This window comes from Neophocaena asiaeorientalis, unplaced genomic scaffold (assembly GCF_003031525.2).
Source record: "Neophocaena asiaeorientalis asiaeorientalis breed wild unplaced genomic scaffold, Neophocaena_asiaeorientalis_V1.1 scaffold39, whole genome shotgun sequence".
Classification (NCBI taxonomy): Eukaryota; Metazoa; Chordata; class Mammalia; order Artiodactyla; family Phocoenidae; genus Neophocaena; species Neophocaena asiaeorientalis.
Genome location: NW_020175670.1, coordinates 6,004,636 through 6,024,328, shown reverse-complemented (window position 1 = coordinate 6,024,328; position 19,693 = coordinate 6,004,636). Strand labels below are relative to the sequence as shown.

Here is a 19,693-nt window from a genome sequence, read left to right as displayed (position 1 = left end):
TATATTTTTAAAAAGTATATGACTACAATGTGATTATCACCTAACAAAATTAGCAATAGTTCCTTAATGTCATCAAACACCCAGGCCGTATTCAAACTTCTTTGAATATCTAAAAAAATATAGAAAAGACTTCAAAAACTCTCTAATGAGCAGGAAAAAGAGAGATGGGCTTAGGACATTTGTGAGAGGAGGCATAATTACTCAGCTTAGCTTGTCCCTTAAAAAAAGAACCAGAAGCCAGAGATAGTGCTTCTAGGAATTTTAAACAAATTCAGCTGTACAGATATAGAAAATTCTTGTCTCGGACATGATGGGGGCTCATAGATATTCTCTAACTTAAAGGGCCCTCAGATCAGCCTTTTTCTGCCTTTTCAAGCCAAACTTAAAAAACAAAGGAACACACACAAAGCGCTTCAAAATTGTACACAGAACTCATGCTTTTAAAATGTGTTTTGTTTTATTTTAATTTTATTTTAAAATGCACAGAAGCAAGGAGAAGAAAATTAGAATCAGTTACAATCTCAGGACCATAGACAATTCATCCTAACATGTTGGTATATATACTGCTCTAGACGTTTTCATAACTGTGGAATCATACTGTACATATTTTGAAAACTGCTTTTATCCCATTCAGCATAGGGACACTTTTCCTGTGTCAGTTAAGTTAATATACTTGTACTCTGTTATTTTAAAGCGTATTGATTACAGGAATAAACTAATTAGTTTATCCAAGAACCACCTGTTCTTTAATAATTTTTTTCCCATTATAAACAACACAGACAAGAATATGTGTGTAACTAAATATTTCATGTCAAAGTTTGTGGAAGAATAAGAATTCTCCTCGCTGCCATCCTTCTTCCCTTCTCACTCATTCTCATCCTGTATAATGTAGCCAGATTACCCTTGGTTCTCCTGGAATCTCTCTGGCACCACACTGTCTGTCCCCTTGTCTCATAGACCTGTCTCTCCTCCAGTGTTTGTTTCCTGTTTGCCAGTGGCTCCCTCCGAGGCCCCCAGGCCTCACAGTCATCTCACTTTGGGCCTGCATGTCAGCTCTAGCTCTAATAATCTTACAACACTTCAAGGTAAATAGATAAATAACAGATACTTCTATAGTACTTACTCTGTGCCAGGTACCATTCTATGTGTTTTACATTCACTTACCCATTTATTCCCATACAACAACCTTGTATGATACTATCAGCATTGCCTATTTACAGTTCAAGAAGCTAAGGCTTAGTGACTTTGGAGGCAGCATGGTTTCAGAGTCCAGGCTCTTAATCACTGAGCTATACTGCCTCTATTGACAAAGGTGCAAAACTCAGAGACGTTAAGTAATTCACCCAAGATCGCACAGTAAGTAGCAGATGTTGGGGCCAAACCCAAGCTTGCCTGATCCCAGGGTCTGTGCTCTCCTTCTTACTCTGAATTGCCTCTTTTTATTTAGCAGCAGTTGTCAAACTTTTTCTGTAAAAGGCCAGATAGTAAATATTTTAGGCTTTGTGGGCCATAAAGTCTCTGTTGCAACTTTGAGTTGTAGCAAGAAAGAAGCCATAGAAAATTTGTAAATGAAAGATCATGACTACGATCCAAAAAAATGTTCTTATGGACACAAATTTGAATTTCATATGATATGCACATGTCATTAAATACTGTTCTTTTGATTTTTTTTAACCATTAAAATTGTAAAAACCATTCTTAATTCGTGGGCCATACAGAAACAGATGGTGGGTTTGGCCCACAGGTGACCCATAGTTGACAACTTTGGTTTACAGCATCATTACATTCTAGAATGGTTAGATATGCATGTATTTGCCTCTTTGCTTTCTTTCCTTGAACAATTCAGCTTGGGTCCCAAATGTTCATACCCAACTGAAAAAATATGAGTCCTTCAGTAAAGAAATTCCCTTAGAAAGCAGTTCAGAGACCATTGAGTATGCCTCGTGGGGTTCCACCCTCAACACCAGGCAGTTTTTCAGAAAATTCCAACTACTTTGAGAGAGGTACATTTTCCCATCACTTTATTAGTTTGGTTTTTTTTTTTTGCGGTACGCAGGCCTCTCACTGTTGTGGCCTCTCCCGTTGCAGATCACAGGCTCCGGACGCGCAGGCTCAGCGGCCATGGCTCAAGGGCCCAGCCGCTCCACGGCATGTGGGATCTTCCCGGACCGGGGCACGAACCTGTGTCCCCTGCAACAGCAGGCAGACTCTCAACCACTGCGCCACCAGGGAAGCCCACTTTATTAGTTTTGACATGAGATTCTAGAGTCTTAAATGGTGCTCTGGGCCGTTGCCTGGCTGACTAGCCTTGTTTTTGACTCTGAACTTGGACAAAATTGAGAACTCTAGACCTGTGGAGACAATCCAGTTACTGTGCTCATGGGAGTGGAAGGGACCATTCAGGGCAAGGTGGGTGGGACAGAGGAGGGGAAGGGTGCCAGGGTCCCTGCTTGGCCTGGGGTCAGGGGGGCAGGGCTCCTGGCTCAAAGAGGCCTCGGGGCTTAGTGATATTCCATTTAAATTCAAATATAATGGTATTAAATAAGCTTTAGGTTTAGGAATGTAAATACTGCTTAGAACCTTGACTCTGGAGAACAGAAATAAAAGCTGCAAACCAGCGTCTTGCAAGCAAACTTTCAGAATTAAACCCACTTGGAATACAGATGATCTGTGTATAAAAATAAACTGATTTAAAAGTGATTTCTTTTTGTGATTCAGAGGAGAAATTTAATTATTTTTTATAGCAATTAGAAATGAGCTAAGGGGAATTACTGAAGTAGCGTTGAGAATTAGTGAAATGAATTCTTGCAAGATAAAAAATTTACGATAAAATATTCCTTGAGAAGATGTTCCCTGCAAAGGCAGTAACCTTATTTTTAAAAATACTTTTTCCTGAAGTTTAATCTTCATACAGAAAAGTGAACACATCATAGGTCTGTAGCTTGAAGAATTTTCACAAACTGAACACACTTGTGGAACCAGTTTCCGAATTAAGACACACACACTTCTTGTAAATATCAAGAACTCCTTATTTGTAGGAGGAGAATTGGAGTAGGGACCTGTTTGGAAGGGATGGCCGGAAAAAGTGTCTCGAAACTGGGTTTGCTTACGAAGCATGGTTTTACTTGAGGTGCCTTGGGTAGGGCAATGGGAATTATGGTGTGTGGGTGACACGTGCAGCTGCTGCAGCTTTGGGGTCACCCTCTGTTTAGGTCTAACTTTGCCTCTGCCATTGCCTCACAGTGTGACTGTGACAAGACTCCCTACCCCCTGAAGTCTCTGCAGTTGTGAAATGTTGATCTCCATGCGGACAGAAGCCAGCTTGCTCACTGTTACACTCTCAGGACCTGATACGGTGCCTACCACACAGGAAGCCCCAAACAACCGTTTTTTAAAAACGAAGAAAACAACTAATGAATAATGTATACAGCCCTTAGAAGATGCTCAGTAATGTAAATAAAAGTCACAAAATGACCCATTGATCCAGTAATGCCACATGGGTAAATGTATTCCCCAAGAAAATTTTTCCACGTAAAAGTAACTTCTATAAATGAATATATATTTTATGTATAAAATAACACTTGTTAATTATTGTGAAATATTGAAAGTAACTCAAAGACTGCTAGCAGTGGGGAACAGCTGTGCAATTATGAATTGTTGAAACATTGAGAGCTATTTAGCTAAAACCTGGCAAGTATGTTGATTATGTTGAAATAGAAAGTTTTTTAAATTGGAGAAAATGTTTAGAAGATATATACAAGTGTATATCTATTACAGAAAGAAAACTGAATGACAATTTGGACTGATAAAGCTTAGAAGTGGCTATAGTTTTCCTCTACTAAGTTGCTTAAGATTTTTTGAATTGATTCTCTTTCTCCAGAAGAAAGAGAAACAAAGTGAAGCACCCACTCCCCTACCACCACCCCAGCCCCCCAGTACGTGGAGCCCCGCATCCCGAGCAGGGCCTGCTCTTGCTGTGGTGTCCCTGCCAGGCTGCGAAAGTGTTGTTGAGAGAAGGCGCTGGCGGGAGTTGCTGAGAGGCACAATGATTTCCTAATCATCTAAGTGTGTTAGATTCACGGCAAAAGCAATTTCCTTAATGAATGAATTGGCTGCTGCCAGCATAAGTCCTTTGCCCAAAACTCTTACAAGAAGGATGACATTTAGATGTATTCTTTATCATTGACAGGCTATCCCTGGCAGATGACTGCCATGGGCTCATCTGTTTAAAAAAATATCAGGGTTTTTTTTTTTTTTTTTTGCGGTATATGGGCCTCTCACTGTTGTGGCCTCTCCCGCTGCGGAGCACAGGCTCCGGACGCGCAGGCTCAGCGGCCATGGCTCACGGGCCCAGCCGCTCCGCGGCATGTGGGATCTTCCCGGATCGGGATACAAACCCGTGTCCCCTGCATCGGCAGGCGGACTCCCAACCACTGCGCCACCAGGGAAGCCCCAATATCAGGGTTTTATCAGCATTTTGAAGTAAGCCACAGATTCAATCGAAGCCCAGATAACCTAAAATCTGCAATAATAATAATCAATGAAAGTTATAATTTCATCTTAGTTTTGTATTATGCTCTATCATTGTTTTCATTTTTAATTTATTTTTTGTTATTTTTATTATTTTTTATTTTTGGCCATGCCACACGGCTTATGGGATCTTAGTTCCCTGAACAGGGATTGAACCTGGGCCCTGGCAGTGAAAGTGCCAAGCCCTAACCTCTGGACCACCAGGGAATTCTCTGTTTTTTTATTTTATAAATTATTATTATTATCATTTTGTGCTCTATCATTCTGAAGGGGCTTTCTCACAAGACAATCAAGGGAGTATTCTCAAATGTACAACATCTTGTAAAAGTACAAGTATAAATTATTGCTGTGTTATCATTTCCATATGAAGATGTGAGTCTTCAGATAGAGTCTGGGCGAATATTTGATGTCCCAGCCCCCATGCTTGGACATTCAATATTTGGCATTTTGAATAAATAGTAGTAGAAGTTGAAAAGTATGGTGCCTGCCCACAGATCCCATGTGCCAAGTTCTGTGCTAAGCCAGACTCTCCACATACTGAATTGTTATAACAGTTCCATCAAGAATGTGCTTTTCTTATTTTCATTTTTATGAAGAAACCGAGTCTCAGAGAGGTTAAGTAACTTGGCCAAGGTCACCCAGCTTATGTGTGGTAAAAATGAATTTGTGAAAATCATGTGAATTATTTATTTGATTAACTCATTTGTAAAGGCTATTATGTCTAATTAAACAGAGACTGTAGGTAGACAAAGATAATAATGTCTTGGAGGGGAATGTCTGGATTTAGAGGAGTGATTTTAAAAATTACCTTTTGAAGGAGACCTATCCTATGTGTCTATCCTACATTACATGTGATCTGTCAGGAAGATTGCCAATGGAGGAAGTTATAAGCCCAGATTGTATTAATAACCTTTACTTTGAAATTTGGTCCAAAAGACCTTTCCTTCATCTGAAGCTGGGATGGCCCTGTGATGACATCCCTTGGCAGACGGGACACCGTCTCCAAGGTTGATCTCATTGTCTGGAGCTCTTTCACCTGCAGTGAATGAGAATTTATTTGACCCTTTCAAGAAATTCAGATTCCGTCATATTTATGTGGCCCGGTTTAAGTGACAGGCACTGAATACGGTTGCTTTTAAGCAAGTTATTTTGTTTAACCAGGGGCCTAGCAGAGTTCCTGATTACATAGGTAGCTGTTCAGAAAAGAAAGAAACAATTTTATCCTCACAACATCTCTGACAAGTGGTTCCTAAATCTATCACAATTTTGCGGATGAGTAAACCGAGGCTTGGTGATGAAGCAAAGTGCTCAAGGCCATGTCGTTGTATAGGTAATGGAGTCTGATTTCAGATGCAGAAAATGCCAAGGACAGTGCCCTTTCCATTATACCTATAGCCAATTTTTGGAAAAACCTCAAGGGAAAAACCACAGCAAATTTTTAGAGTTCTGGTGATTTCTTCTCTCTGACCTTAGCACAAATTCCCACATAAACCAAGGACTGGCTGATGAATCAATAAATGAAAGGAAGTGCTTCTGCTACGTGCAGCTCATCACATTGCTCTTTCTTGCAGTTCCCAAAGTGGCTGGGATCCATTAGAGACTGAAGTGGCAGAGACCACTGTCAGCTGTGGTCTCCACTTTTTGGAGCAGAAGCCAGGAGAGAGCAGTCTGAAAACGTCTCATTCACACATTAGGTTTCTACTGTGGTCTTTTTCATGTTGCCACCAGAGCAACTGCTTGTGTTTTTAACCGTGGGCTGATTTTAGAGATCAGGTCAGCTTCTGCTTCTTGACTGGGTGGGGTCGTGGGTACGGGGTATAACAGATCCAAGCTTTCCCCGCCGAGGGTAAGAGTGGCTTAGACAAGAGGGGAGGACCCTTGTCCACTGAGGTGGACCCCCTGATCAATCAGTTTGCCAATGAGGAAGCTCCCCCATCAGCAAAAAAGGGAAAAAAGACTCAAGTTCTCCTCTTCTTTTTCTTTTTCCAGTTGAAGACCAGCCTTTGGAGGTTTCCAAAGTAGATGGTGCATCTCCCTTGGATGGACTGCATGAAGTAACATTCTGCAAATTGCTGTCAGAGGTCCTCAGAACACAAATCCATCTGGTTTCCATTCCTCGTTGTTGAATGGCGTTTGCTTCAGCAGCCCACTGAGGGCTCTTTTCCTCGGAATTCTGAATTTGTAACTAGGAATCCGAGCGGGGAAGATGCTGAGTTCCATCAAGTGTGTGTTGGTGGGAGACTCTGCTGTGGGGAAAACCTCTCTGTTAGTGCGCTTCACCTCAGAGACCTTCCCAGAGGCCTACAAGCCCACAGTGTATGAAAATACAGGTGTAGACGTCTTCATGGATGGCATCCAGATCAGCCTGGGTCTCTGGGACACAGCTGGCAATGATGCCTTCAGGAGTATCCGCCCTCTGTCCTACCAGCAGGCAGACGTGGTACTGATGTGCTACTCCGTGGCCAACCATAACTCCTTCCTGAACCTGAAGAACAAGTGGATCGGTGAAGTCAGGAGCAACCTGCCCTGCACCCCCGTGCTGGTGGTGGCCACCCAGACTGACCAGCGGGAGGTGGGGCCCCACAGGGCTTCCTGCGTCAACGCCATAGAAGGAAAGAGACTGGCCCAGGAGGTGAGAGCCAAGGGCTACCTGGAGTGCTCAGCCCTCAGCAACCGGGGGGTACAGCAGGTATTTGAGTGTGCCGTCCGGACTGCCATCAACCAGGCCAGGAGACGCAACAGAAGGAGGTTCTTCTCCGTTAACGAGTGCAAGATCCTCTAAACCCCAAAGACTCCACCCAGCAGTCACTTACCGCAAAGACTAACTGGGACAGGGAGAGCAGGCAAGCCAGCAAGCGTCGATGCTCTTTCTGGGCACGTCCTGAGCAGCCTGAGCAGCAGCAGGAAACCTTTCGGATACAGTTGTTGATGAGACTTGGCTACTGGATGTTTTTACGAAATACACTCTATCAAGGAACTCTTTGCCCATTACAGTTAGAAGATCCCTTGGGAAACTGTAATGAATATTCCACCTTCGATTATAAAACCAAAGTGGTCTCCATAATTTCGGATAATGAAGTGAGTTTTCCAAAGAATTCCATATTTAAAGACACATTGTATTTAAATAATAACAAAATAAATAGCACTGGTATATAATTAGTTTTCACACTTGGGAAGTCTTTTCCTACCTACTGACAAACACAAATTGATGTATGAGTGAAACGACCTTATAGGGCCCTGCCATATGTTCGTAGTGTCGGTATTTTCATCTGAAGTAGGAATTTTGTTGAAATCCCTTGCCAGCTAGATTTTATTAGGTAATCAGATTTTAAAATGACTGTAAACTGATCCTTGCAATTAATTTTCCACCTACTTGTTATTCAGAGTTGTATATAAAATACAGTTCAATGACATAAGATACTTTAATACTGCCTCATGATTTTAAACAGCTACCATTATATGTCTCTGTAATTATTTTTTTAAAAAGCGCATTTCTTATGGTTTTGCCTTTCACCCAAAGAACTCCAGTTGTGTACTAAGTATCCTTCTGTCATCCCCCAAAACAGATTGAAGGAACACCTCTCAGGTAGAGAATCAGACTGCTCGCGGTGATAGCAGCAGAACTTGGAAGAGACACGAGGAAGTCTTGCTTTCATTTCAGAGACCACTGCACTTTGCCGCTTCTTCTGACACCGGGGTTCCTAGCTGGTCGTAGGTCTTGTGAAAGAGCAGGCTCAAAGCCGCTATAATTGTGATTTAGCAGATTTGTTATTTGAGCTCTAAACTGAGCTGGCATGGCAACATAATTCATTAATTTTAGGACCTACTCAGAATAATTGGGATGGTGTCTACATGTATATGTATGTATTTAAGGGAATTTATAGCTTTTACTATTTCATGAATATGAAACACCTGAGTGGAAAAAAAAAAAATCACAAATTCCCAGCATAGGAAAACTATACAGCAATTGCTTAGATAATAAAAATTTCTCAAGGGAAATACTGAATCAATAGGGACATCCCTCCAACCCCCAACCACCATTCTGTCTAATAGCTTAAAAGCAATGGTATTGACCATCTGTGAAAGCTGAGAACAGAGGACTATGTAAATTAAGAAATCGTGAAGGCTGGAACCCAAGTGTTTCATTTACTCACCTAATCAAAACCTATAACTACTCTGAACCACGTTTATGAAAGTACATCATTGGTTTGGTGTAGCATGCCATTACACACCAATGGTAAGGCAGTTGGCATAAATGACTATGATTAGACCTATGCTGACATAACCAAACTAATTTTTCAGTTTCCTTATGTGGTCAATTCTTTATAGCTATAATAGATGTCAAAATCAAATGTGTGCTCATCTCCACACTGCCTTCTCTTTTTCCTCTTCTCCCATCCACATTCAGGAAAAGGGCTGGGACCAGGGTCTGAGTCTCTGCGTCCAAGGTTCCCTCAATCCTCTGGGGCTGACATATCTGCCTTCGCCCAGACAGCACCAGCTCTCCAGTCCCACAGCTCATCCTCAGCTCTGTGTCACCTGTGTCCCTTGACTTGAGAGCTACTATATCCAGCTGTCTATGTTGGGCATCCAGAGGGTTGGAGGGCTTCAAAGCTGGCCAGGCAGGGGAGGCGATGGGAATGCATCTCCTTGTGATATCCCTGTTGACCCGCCTCCTCTTCCCCAACAATTGCAAATGGTCTTAAATAACTTCTGCAGATTTTCCTTCAGGGCCTGTCTAAGGTAGGCGGTATTTAACATGATAGCAGGAATAATTTTCTAATGACTAACATTGGTTGTCCCAAAGCTTTTCCTTCTTTCTTGTTGAAGGGAGATTGGCAGGGGCTGGGATATGAAAATGGGAAGGGCCCAGATAACTGATTCAAAGTGAGGGAAGAGGTGGTGATTCCACAGTGGAAGCGGTGGAGGAAGGGAAGGTCATAGAGGGCGTGGTCAAATGACTTTGCCTTCATCTGGGCCACAGATGAGCCCTCTGCTTGCTGGCTGGAGCCAAGCTTAAAGGCTGTCTCTGGGAACCCTCACACCTGAGAACAGGAAGCCACGTGTAAACCCTCCCCAGCAATGGGACCTGGCAGAAACTGTGGCCCGCTGGCATCTGTCTCCCCTACTAGACGATCATTCTTGAAGGCTGGGCCACCTCCTGTTCATCTCGGTGTTCCCAGGGCCCAGCTCAGGGAAAGAAGCATAGCGAAACAAAGTTGTGTTGAACTGAATTGGAGAGAAGGACAAGAATTGGGCTGACGTGCCGCAAAGTGCTTATGGGAATGAAGCAGACCTCCAGCAGCCCTGGGGGGTGGGGGACAGAGGTGGGGAAGAAGCAAAAATGGGTCATTTTGTTAGAATCCATGCAGTGTATGTTCTACATGGCTGTTTATCTATTTATCCTGCCTCGACTCAGGCTATGTTTCTTCCCCTTCAAAACTTTCAGTGCCTTTTTGTAGACTATTGTACGCTGATTTCTAACCATGCCAAATAGCAACATTAAATATGCTCTTGTTTACGTGAAAGGGTTGGTGTGAGTGGGTAGCTCATCCTATTCTGCTTTACTTTGTACTGACTAATGGGGCGGCCGAAGCTAGTGTGATGAAATGAGGCTGAGCGACAAGAAAGCAGAAGGCATCCCAACGGTGACAGTCTGCGGAGGGCTCCAGATGTGCTGACCCCTGTGCTAAGCACCTGAGCGTGTGTTATCTCGCCATGTGGGGTGAGCACCACCTTACACGGGGAAACTGAGGCCTGGTGCAGCAGGTGAGTGGCAGTATCAGGAGTCTCGAGTGGGTCTGTCAGACTCCAAAGCTGTGCTCAAGACCACTGTGCCCCACTTCCGCCCAGAGCAGCCCAGCTGTATGGTTTTGCCACATCTCATCTCATGTAACCTTGCAGGCCCCAACCCTACTAGTCCCTGTAGTTTTAATAAAATATTCCCAGTCTGATCTTTATCTTCCCCTTTTATTTTTGTTTCTGACAATAAGAAAGGGACCCACCTAAGTCACAGAGCACCATCATTTGCAAAGGTGTCTGCTTTAAACCTTGGCTTTTAAGTATAATTTTATAGGTTGACTGCATGTGAATTGGCAGAAATGAAATACATCATGATTTGACGCTTTAAAAACCTTGGAAAAAATTCTCTTTTTCTTATTTCACTTTTCCACGCCTCAGGTTTCAGGTATCTCCTTTGAATGAGGAAGTGACAGGGGAGAGGAAAGCCCGGTTATTTCCTTTTAAGGATTTGATACCAAGGAAGGGCACTTTACCCATCATGAGATGGGATGAAAGGGTTCCAGTGTGGCACATCTATAGGGTTACGATACGATGGAGGGGACAGGGCATCTGCAAGTGTTCATCCCCAGTGCCGAGAAGACTATCTTATGGGTTGAGTCAGATCAGAGCAACTCAAGGGTAGGGTCCTATTTTTCCTCAGGCTGTATCTCTTCTGATAAAGCAAAGAAACATTAATCACTAGCCAAGATCCTGAGCAGTTTTTCACCAGAAAAGATAAAACAAGCCACAGAAATTACTTGTAACGTAAAGTTCCTAAAGAGTACTTGATTCAACCTAAAGTTCATGTTTTGGTCAATTCTAAAATATATCCTGACATGGGACATAATCCATGATGATAGATAGACAGCAATAATGGGGGAGTAAGAGGCAGACATATTTTGGAGTCACAAAGTCTGGGTCATGTGTCTTTCAGCCTCAATTTCCTTAACTTAAAACAGTAATTCCTGGATTCCTCTAAGAATTCGTGCAATAGTATTCATACAATAATAGCTTTATATCTGTGAACTATTGTTCAAATGGATGTGTCGTTACGGTTTTGGTGGACCTCTATGCAGATACATAGGCTGAACATTCTAGATCAGATCAGAATATTCTAGAACTTGTTGATAGTGGGCCACACGATGGGAAACCTACACAGAAGCAAGTGCCATTTGTAGCAGTGCTAGATAGAGCAAGATGAGTAAAATGACACGTAATAATAGTGGAAACAAACTACATTTGATTCCTACTGGCTCCAGCTTTGTGCTAGGCACTTTACATACACCATGTCATTGAATCCTCAGAACATGCTCATAAGGTAGATATTCTTCTCTTTCTGTTGATAAGCAACTGAGGCTCAGACTGATATATGGAGATATTGCCCTTGTACAGTTACTTTTCAGAACATCCCAGTCTTATTATGTAATTTTGGTTTAAACTTGACCAGCTAAAAATTATATGGTGAATTATATTTAATGTTCATTACACTCGCTAACTTAGCTAAGATGGTGAGAATGATCCCTGTTACACGCTAATGATTAGGGCTTGGCAGCCTTCCTTCATGCACTTCCTTTTGTCACTTTTCCTATGAAAAAGTCTCAGGTGGTTCCTATCCCACTGCCATGGTGGTCTCTGCTGGCTGTTCCCACTCCCCGTTTCCATTTTCCACCCTTGGCTGCCCTCCCCTGTGGCTGGGAGGCTAACCCTGTGGGCTGCATCACCCAGGAACTCTTCCTGGCTGGCTTCTACTTGGATGCAGCTGGTGGGAGACTCTGGCTGGAAGTCAGAGGGTAGGAGGAGAGAATAGTTGGGTGTTTTTTCCTACTTCTTTCCTGCTTGGGTGATGCTTATCTGTCCATAGCTGTGAATCCCTCCCACCTGCTGAGCAGCTTCTCCTCCACATCACCCGCTTTCATGGGGCCCCAGGATGGTATTTCCTCTGTCTGCCTCTCCGTCCTGTAGGAAGTAATGGCTTCCTGCTGGTGCTAGTCTTGGGATGCAGCAACATCCCTCCTGTGTTAACCCAGACCTCTACAAGTAGTGCCTTCATTCAGATCTCTTCATCTGAACCATCTGGAATAAATTTGGTTTCCTATGGAATTTTGACTGATATACTCACCAAATATTAAAAGTCATCTATATGTTCTGGTAGTAAGTGAGTACACATAACTCTTTTGAAGGATATGGGTTTGGCAGCCTGGCTAACTCTCCTGTCCTGAGCCTCAAAAGCCAAGAAATATCACTCTCTACTTCTATTTGCTTGGAAGAGAAAGGAGTGCGCTGATTAATTCTAATCTGAATATGCAAAAGAATAGTTCTGGGAGGGCAAAGTTCAAGAATTGTGGGGTTTCTAATGACATATTTATATTAAGAAGCTTTTATCCATAATATATAAAGAACTACTATGAATCATCAAGAAAAACAGCCCAATTTTAAAAATGCACATTTCTCAGAAAAAGAAATATGCAATAAACAATAGAAAAGGTGCTCAATCTCACCAGTAGCAGGGAAATGCAAACAAAATCCACAATGAGATATCATTTTCCTACTACCATATTGGCAGAGAATTAAAAAATATGACTATGAGGCACTGGCAAGGGTATGAAACAATAGAAAACCTTATATGCTTCTTGTGGGCATATAAGTTGATATAACATTTTGGCATTACTTAGTAGTATTGAATATCCTATACCCTTGACCTAGACATTTCATGCCCTAGAGATATACTTACATAGACTTCCCGGGAGACCTGTATGTAAACGTTCTTAGTAGCATTGTAGATAATAGCAAAAACTACAAACAACACAATGTAATCAAGAAAGAATGGCTAAATAAATTTTGGTATATTCTCACATAGAATACTATGCAACAATGAAAATGAATGAACTGTAGCTGTATGTATCAATATAAATTAATGTAGACAATATTGAGAAAAAAGCAAGTAGTCAAATAATATATGTATTATGATTGCATTTAAGTGAAGTTCAAATGCAAGCAAAGCTTAACAATACAATACTTAGGGTCAAAAACATTTTAAAGCATGGGAATGATTAACACAGCATTTAATTAAGTGGTTACCTCTCCTAGGGAGATAAGGGAATACAACTGAGCAGGGTCACCCAGGGATGTCACAGGTATTGTTCTATTTCTTAAGTTTGGGAAGTGGGTACAAGAATGATCATTTAATTTTTTCTGTTATTTATTCTTCAAAAATATTCCTATGTGTTTTATACACTCTTTTGTGTGCCTGATATAATTCATAATTTTAAAAGGTTTTTAAGGACTTCCCTGGTGGTCCGCGGTTAGGACTCCGTGCTCTCACTGTCAAGGGCCCAGGTTTGATCCCTGGTCAGGGAGCTAAGATCCCACATGCCGCACGGTGTGGCCACAAAAAAAAAATTTTTTTTTAAAGTTCAAGTTGTACGGTCAAATTTCCAGAATTTCAGCTCTGCCCCTCAGTAGCTTTGCAGCCTTGTTCAAGTTAACTAGCCTCTCTGTACATCAATTTCCTCATCTGTAAAATGGAGAAAATAACATCACAGGGTGGTGAGGATTAAAGAAAAGAATGAAAACAGGTAAAGTCTGCACTATGTCTGGCACATAGCAAGTTTTCAATAAATGGCAGCTCTATCATTCAATTGTCATCCTCCCTCAGAGCTGGGAGGATCCTGATCTTTAGTGGATGAAGATGTTAAGATCTGGGGACAGTTAAATGACCTTCCCAAAGCTCTATGAGCTGGTGGCAGACTCAGCCCACCTCACTCTCCCTACCACACTTTGGGTGTTCTTTCTCTAAGCTTCATGAGAGCAGAGAGGTTTGGTTTTACTTGTTCACTTTTTATAAGCTCACTTTTCAATCCAGGTTTCCTGTACTCTATAATTTGCAGTATTTTTTCTTAGCACAAAGCAGGTGCCTTTCAGTGCCTTACAGAAGGGATCAAAAGAGAATCCTTTATCTTATTTATTCATTCAGCATTTACTAGGCTCCTTTTGTTCTTTCAGGGGGTGATACTAGGCTTCTTGCGTTCTCTCAGGGGGTGATTCAAAGAAAGTAGAGGACGTCACTAAAAGAGACATCGATCCGAGCATCTCTCCATCGCTGGATTTACAATATTGTTTCATAATTATGTGTTCATGTTTCCATTCCCCCATTGGACCGTGACCTTCTTAACAACAAGACTGAAAATAGCCAAAGCTGCTGCTTTTGTGGAGTTTAGGATCTAGTTAGGTAGGGATAGCTGTGTATGGGCAGATAATAATTATGTAAACAAATCTGATAAATATGGATGGGTGATCAGTACTATAAGGAAATAAATTAGGATAAGGGAGGGAGGACACTTGGTAGTTTATCCTCTTAATTGAGGAGAAGCCTGGCTGATGTAGACAGACTGCATCATTTAAAAATAAACCACCCCGGGCTTCCCTGGTGGCTCAGTGGTTGGGAGTCTGCCTGCCGATGCAGGGGACATGGATTCGTGCCCCGGTCCGGGAAGATCCCACATGCCGCGGAGTACCTGGGTCCGTGAGCCATGGCCGCTGAGCCTGTGCGTCCGGAGACTGTGCTCCGCAATGGGAGAGGCCACAACAGTGAGAAGCCCACGTACTGCAAAAAAATAAATAAATAAAAATAAACCACCCCTCTGAAAAAGAAAGCAGGCTTAACTTTTTCTCTGCTGGCCTCAAAAAAGGGACACACAGCTTTTCACAACAATCAGTGTTCAATACCCATTTCTCTCCCGAAGTGACTGACTTGGGGGATTCCAACCCACCTGACTGTTGGGTTAGGGCTGTTCCAAAGGATGGATTAGAAGAGACTGGCACAGAAAAGTGACATGATTTACAGAAGCTGGGGTTTACACAGGCAAGTGGTTTCCAACAGATTCTGAAAACAAGGAAGGAAATGACTGGAACTCAGGGTCTAGATAGGACTCAAAGTGGAGCCAAAAGCTTGCCTGCTGGCACTTGTGGAGCAATTCCAAGAATATGTGTGTGGACGTGGTAGCACAGGCGTGAGAAACAGCAAGGTTACGTCATGCTAGAGCCCATCTACTGATGCAGTTGCAGTGCTTGCTCTTTATGGCTGTGTTGTTTAAATAGAACATAGTAAGTTGCCCTAATCTGTCTTTGCTCTGTGGAAGTTTCACCCTGATGGAAACAGGAGGGGTGCAATTTACGAGTGAGTCACTGGAATTAACCAAAGAGCAGTTGTTGGGTGGTAAAGCTGTCATCTCAGGGAACTAAAGATTTACTGAAGATTTTGATTGACAATGTTTTTTTATTAAGTTTTCCGAAAGCCCCCAATAAATCACTGCATGTATGTACTTTTCAAATACATCTCTTTCCCTCTTTTCTCCTCCTTTTCATCATTTCCCTCTGCAGCTAGGTACCCCTGTCACCTGTCTTTGGTTGCTCCAGCATCTGAAATGGTGCTGTGCCCATAGTAGATGCTGACCTCTATTTCTTTTTTATTTTCTTTTTATTTTATTTTTTTGGTGGTACACAGGCCTCTCACTGCTGTGGCCTCTCCCGTTGCAGAGCACAGCCTCCGGATGCGCAGGCTCAGCGGCCATGGCTCACGGACCCAGCCACTCCGCGGCATGTGGGATCTTCCCGGACCGGGGCACGAACCCATGTCCCCTGCATCGGCAGGCGGACTCTCAACCACTGCGCCACCAGGGAAGCCCTGACCTCTGTTTCTTGAGTAAATCAATCCTTATTATCACCATCACACACATCCATTCATACAGCACTTTAAAAGTGTCCAAAGTGCTTTTCCATGTCTTCTGGTACTAATTGCCAGTATTTGCTTAGCACTCTCTAAACAATCAAGTACTTTGTGTATGTTGTCTCCCATGACCTCACAACAATGCTGTGGGTTATCATTATTGGCCCATTTTACAGGCAAGGAAGCTAAGGCTCTGGAAGGTTAAATGACTCATCTATGCGCACTTAACTGACACTTGGCAGACTCGGGATCGTGCTTAGATCTCTTGGCTCCAAACTCCCCTTTTTCCATGCCACTAAGCTTTCATCTGAGGCTCAAGACGACCCTGTGAAGAAGAAATGAGAGAGATGAGGCCCAGGAAGGCGATGTGACATGTCCAGGCCATGCACACAGTTACTGACCAGAAGAGAGGTCTCTGTTTCTAAGCCCTGGCCGTCAATATTATCATTCTTATTATCATAACGTGTTTTTAAAAAATTGGAAATTGCTATGTGGTTGTCTCTGATCAACAAATGGAAAAGTCTGAAAGAGGGAAATTATCTGTTAATCTAGGTCTAAACCATATTTGCATTAATTCTCTGGATACTGCCTGCAAACTCACACTAATTTTTTTCTCTCCTTCCGTTAGTGTGTATACTTCCATTGAGAGTATAATATATAAATCAACATGGCTGGAACATTTTCTTCTGTTTCTCTATTATTTTTGTTAAATTATTATAATTATTATAGCGTATAGTATCAATGTTTATATAATATATTATATATTATTACTATTATTATATTATTATGTGCTATTATTAGACCCACATTTTTGGAGCTGGAAGAAAACTCAGGGAGGATTTAACACAAGCTCATCACTTTGCAGATGAGGAAACTGACTCTCCAAGTTGCCCAAGGACACACAGCTGGCTGCAGGCAAAGCTGGGACCTTGAAAGCCAGGTCTCAGCTCCCAGGAGCTCTTCTATCTTCCCTCAGGCCTCAAACGTCCCAGCCTCTATCTACCTAGTTTCAGGTTTCAATGATGCAAGTTTAAAGGTTTACCCTTTGCTTAAAACGTCAGAGGCACTGGCAGGTGATTAAAAAAAAAAAAGAATGTCAGAGGGAAAGGCCAACACATGAAACCAGCAATGGTAGAAGTGCAGGAAGACACAGGACACAGCAGCCAGCCAGCAGTGCTGCTTTGTGTGTTATTAACAAGCTCAGCAGCCAGAGCTATGAGCCCTGAACAACTCAGAGCTGGGCCTTCATGGGCTCAGGGGGAATCTGAGAGAGGCTCTCCCTTCTTCCACCCAAATACTCAGAAGGGAAATTTGCAAGCCAGCCTGGTTGTGACAGGTTAAAACAGTCATAGAGGAAAGAGATTCTTTACATAGATATGTATTTCTATAACTGTCCCCCCAGATTATACAAATATTGCATGCTTATTGGGTTTTTTCTTTTTGCGGTACATGGGCCTCTCACTGCTGCGGCCCCTCCCGCTGCGGAGCACAGGCTCCAGACGTACAGGCCCAGTGGCCATGGCTCACGGGCCCAGCCGCTCCGCGGCACGTGGGATCCTCTCGGACCGGGGCATGAACCCACGTCCCCTGCATTGGCAGGCGGACTCTCAACCACTGCGCCACCAGGAAGCCCTGCTTATTGTTTAAAAAATTAGAAAAAAACAGCAAAGCAAAAGACAATAATTAAAATCCCTGTTACATCTTTTTTTGTATTTACCCCTACAGAATTTTTCTTATACACTTACATATGTATTTTTGAAAAAAATAGGATCATATAGTAAAATCTGATTTCCAATCTACTTTTTAAAATTTACTATATTGTGAACAGCTTTCTATGTTAGCATGTTAATGAATATACATACTCTTATGCTGTTGTATGTAAAGGCAGCATGGTAACTAACTATTCCAGATTTTTCCAAGGAACCTGTAACCAAATGTTTGTTAATTGCATCTATGGGCATGTATTGAACTGTGTATGGGAAATTTGTGTGTGTGTGTGTGTGTGTGTGTGTGTGTGGCCTTGCTTAAAGCTGTAGTAAAAACCACAGATATATCTGGCACTATGTGCTTTGTGTATGTTAATTTATTTTCTTGTAAGCACTCAAGATGAAGTTAATATTATCATCCCCATTTTACAGATGAGGAAACTTACCCAAGGTCAGTCACCTAGCATGTGTCAGAGTCAAGATTCAGTCCAGGCAATCTGGCCCAAGCCTGTGCTCCTGACACCACACTTCCAAGAATGGTTCCACCTATTTGGTTCCACACTCCAGCTCCTCGGTTACAAAACTGGAGGGCCTGTAGGAACATCCAGTCCTAGAAAGAAAAGTCTTAGTATGACAGGTGTGAAGTCCAGAGAGTTCTTGACTTCACTATCAAGTCACCTGTAAGTTCATCACAGAGTTTGACGATCATCCATCCAGCTGTTCTTTCTCTGGTCTTCTCCGACCATCTTCCCCCGACAGACACCCCTCCCCTCCCCCGCAAAACCCATCTTCTTCTACCTTCTCAGCCCTTCCCGCAGCCTTGGGCTCCATGTAGAAGGTCCCAGTGGAGGCTTAAGCCCTTCAGAGTGAAACAGCTATAAAACAAACACACCTTTCTTTGGTTACTATTGACAACTGTCAGACAGAACTATTTGGTGTTAGGCTCTCACAGTCACTTTCTTTCATTTTACCAGACTCCCTCCCAGGAAGGGCTGGGAGGGGGCCTTGGGGAGGAAGGAAAGAGGGGTGAGAGAGGAAGAAAACCCCCATCCTGCCACAACACAGAGCCTCGGATTTTGCTCTGCTTTGATGCTAACGTCTCTGATTCTCCCTGGTTCATTCTGAAGTTGGGGGGTGGGGGAGGGAGGAGGGCATGAGGGCAGCTGAGCCTCCAAGCAATGGCATGGCTCTAAGAAGCTGTTTGACGAGGACCCTTGAATGGACGCCTCTATTTCCCTCCCCTTCAAAGAATGACAGTCACCTTGGGTAAGTCTGTTGTTAGAGTTGAATGGCTGGAGCTTTGTGTAGGATGGACTCAGGGTCTCTTCTCTTCCAGGAGGTTTTCAGAATGGAACTTTTCATGTGAGAAAGTCATCTGGCCTTTCCAGTGGGTCTGTGATCTTCTGATTAAAAAACTGGTAAAAGACCTTTTCTTTTTCTTTATTTCCAACCATTGCAGACAGATACTGCTTAAAAGTACAATAAATTCCAAGAAGAAGAAGGAGGAGGAGGACAGAGAAGGAAAGACAAAGATTTAATAGGAAAAAAATGAAGTAAAAAAAAGACATATGGGACTTCCCTGGTGGCTCAGTGGTTAAGAATCTGCCTGCCAATGCAGGGGACACAGGTTCAAGCCCTGGTCCGGGAAGATCCCACATGCCACAGGGCAACTTAGCCCGTGCGCCACAACTACTGAGCCTGCGCTCTAGAACCCGTGAGCCACAACTATGGAGCCCACGTGCTGCAACTACTGAAGCCCACGGACCTAGAGTCCGCTCTCCGCAACGAGAGAAGCCACCGCAATGAAAAGTCGTGCACCGCAACAAAGAGTAGCCCCCGCTCGCCGCAACTAGAGAAATCCCGAGCAGCAGTGAAGACCCAACACTGACAAAAAAAAAAAAGACTTAAAATGCAAGTCCCATTTTTATTATTAGATTCAATAGACATTATC

General features: G+C 42.9%; 1 protein-coding gene and 1 long non-coding RNA gene across 4 annotated transcripts in view; one reads left to right on the top strand and one right to left on the bottom strand.

Annotated features, from left to right (window-relative positions):
* RHOH (ras homolog family member H) overlaps nt 1–7,345 on the top strand; it is a 37,015-nt gene extending 29,670 nt beyond the window's left edge. For 2 of the 3 annotated variants that reach the window (XM_024731640.1, XM_024731642.1), the window contains one exon: nt 6,520–7,345. In XM_024731640.1, coding sequence (XP_024587408.1) covers nt 6,737–7,312 — 576 coding nt within the window. In that variant the 5' untranslated portion in view covers nt 6,520–6,736 and the 3' untranslated portion in view covers nt 7,313–7,345. Of the gene's footprint in view, nt 1–4,358; nt 6,304–6,519 lie in introns of those variants that run through there. The other variant, XM_024731641.1, reaches the window with a different exon arrangement.
* An 8,539-nt stretch (nt 7,346–15,884) lies between these two features.
* Nucleotides 15,885–18,678, bottom strand: LOC112390633 (uncharacterized). The gene is made up of 3 exons (XR_003001312.1): nt 18,541–18,678; nt 18,189–18,352; nt 15,885–16,361 (listed from the first exon to the last, which is right to left on the bottom strand). It is a non-coding gene; the product is annotated as an uncharacterized LOC112390633 (long non-coding RNA).
* Between the last annotated feature and the right edge of the window lie 1,015 nt (nt 18,679–19,693).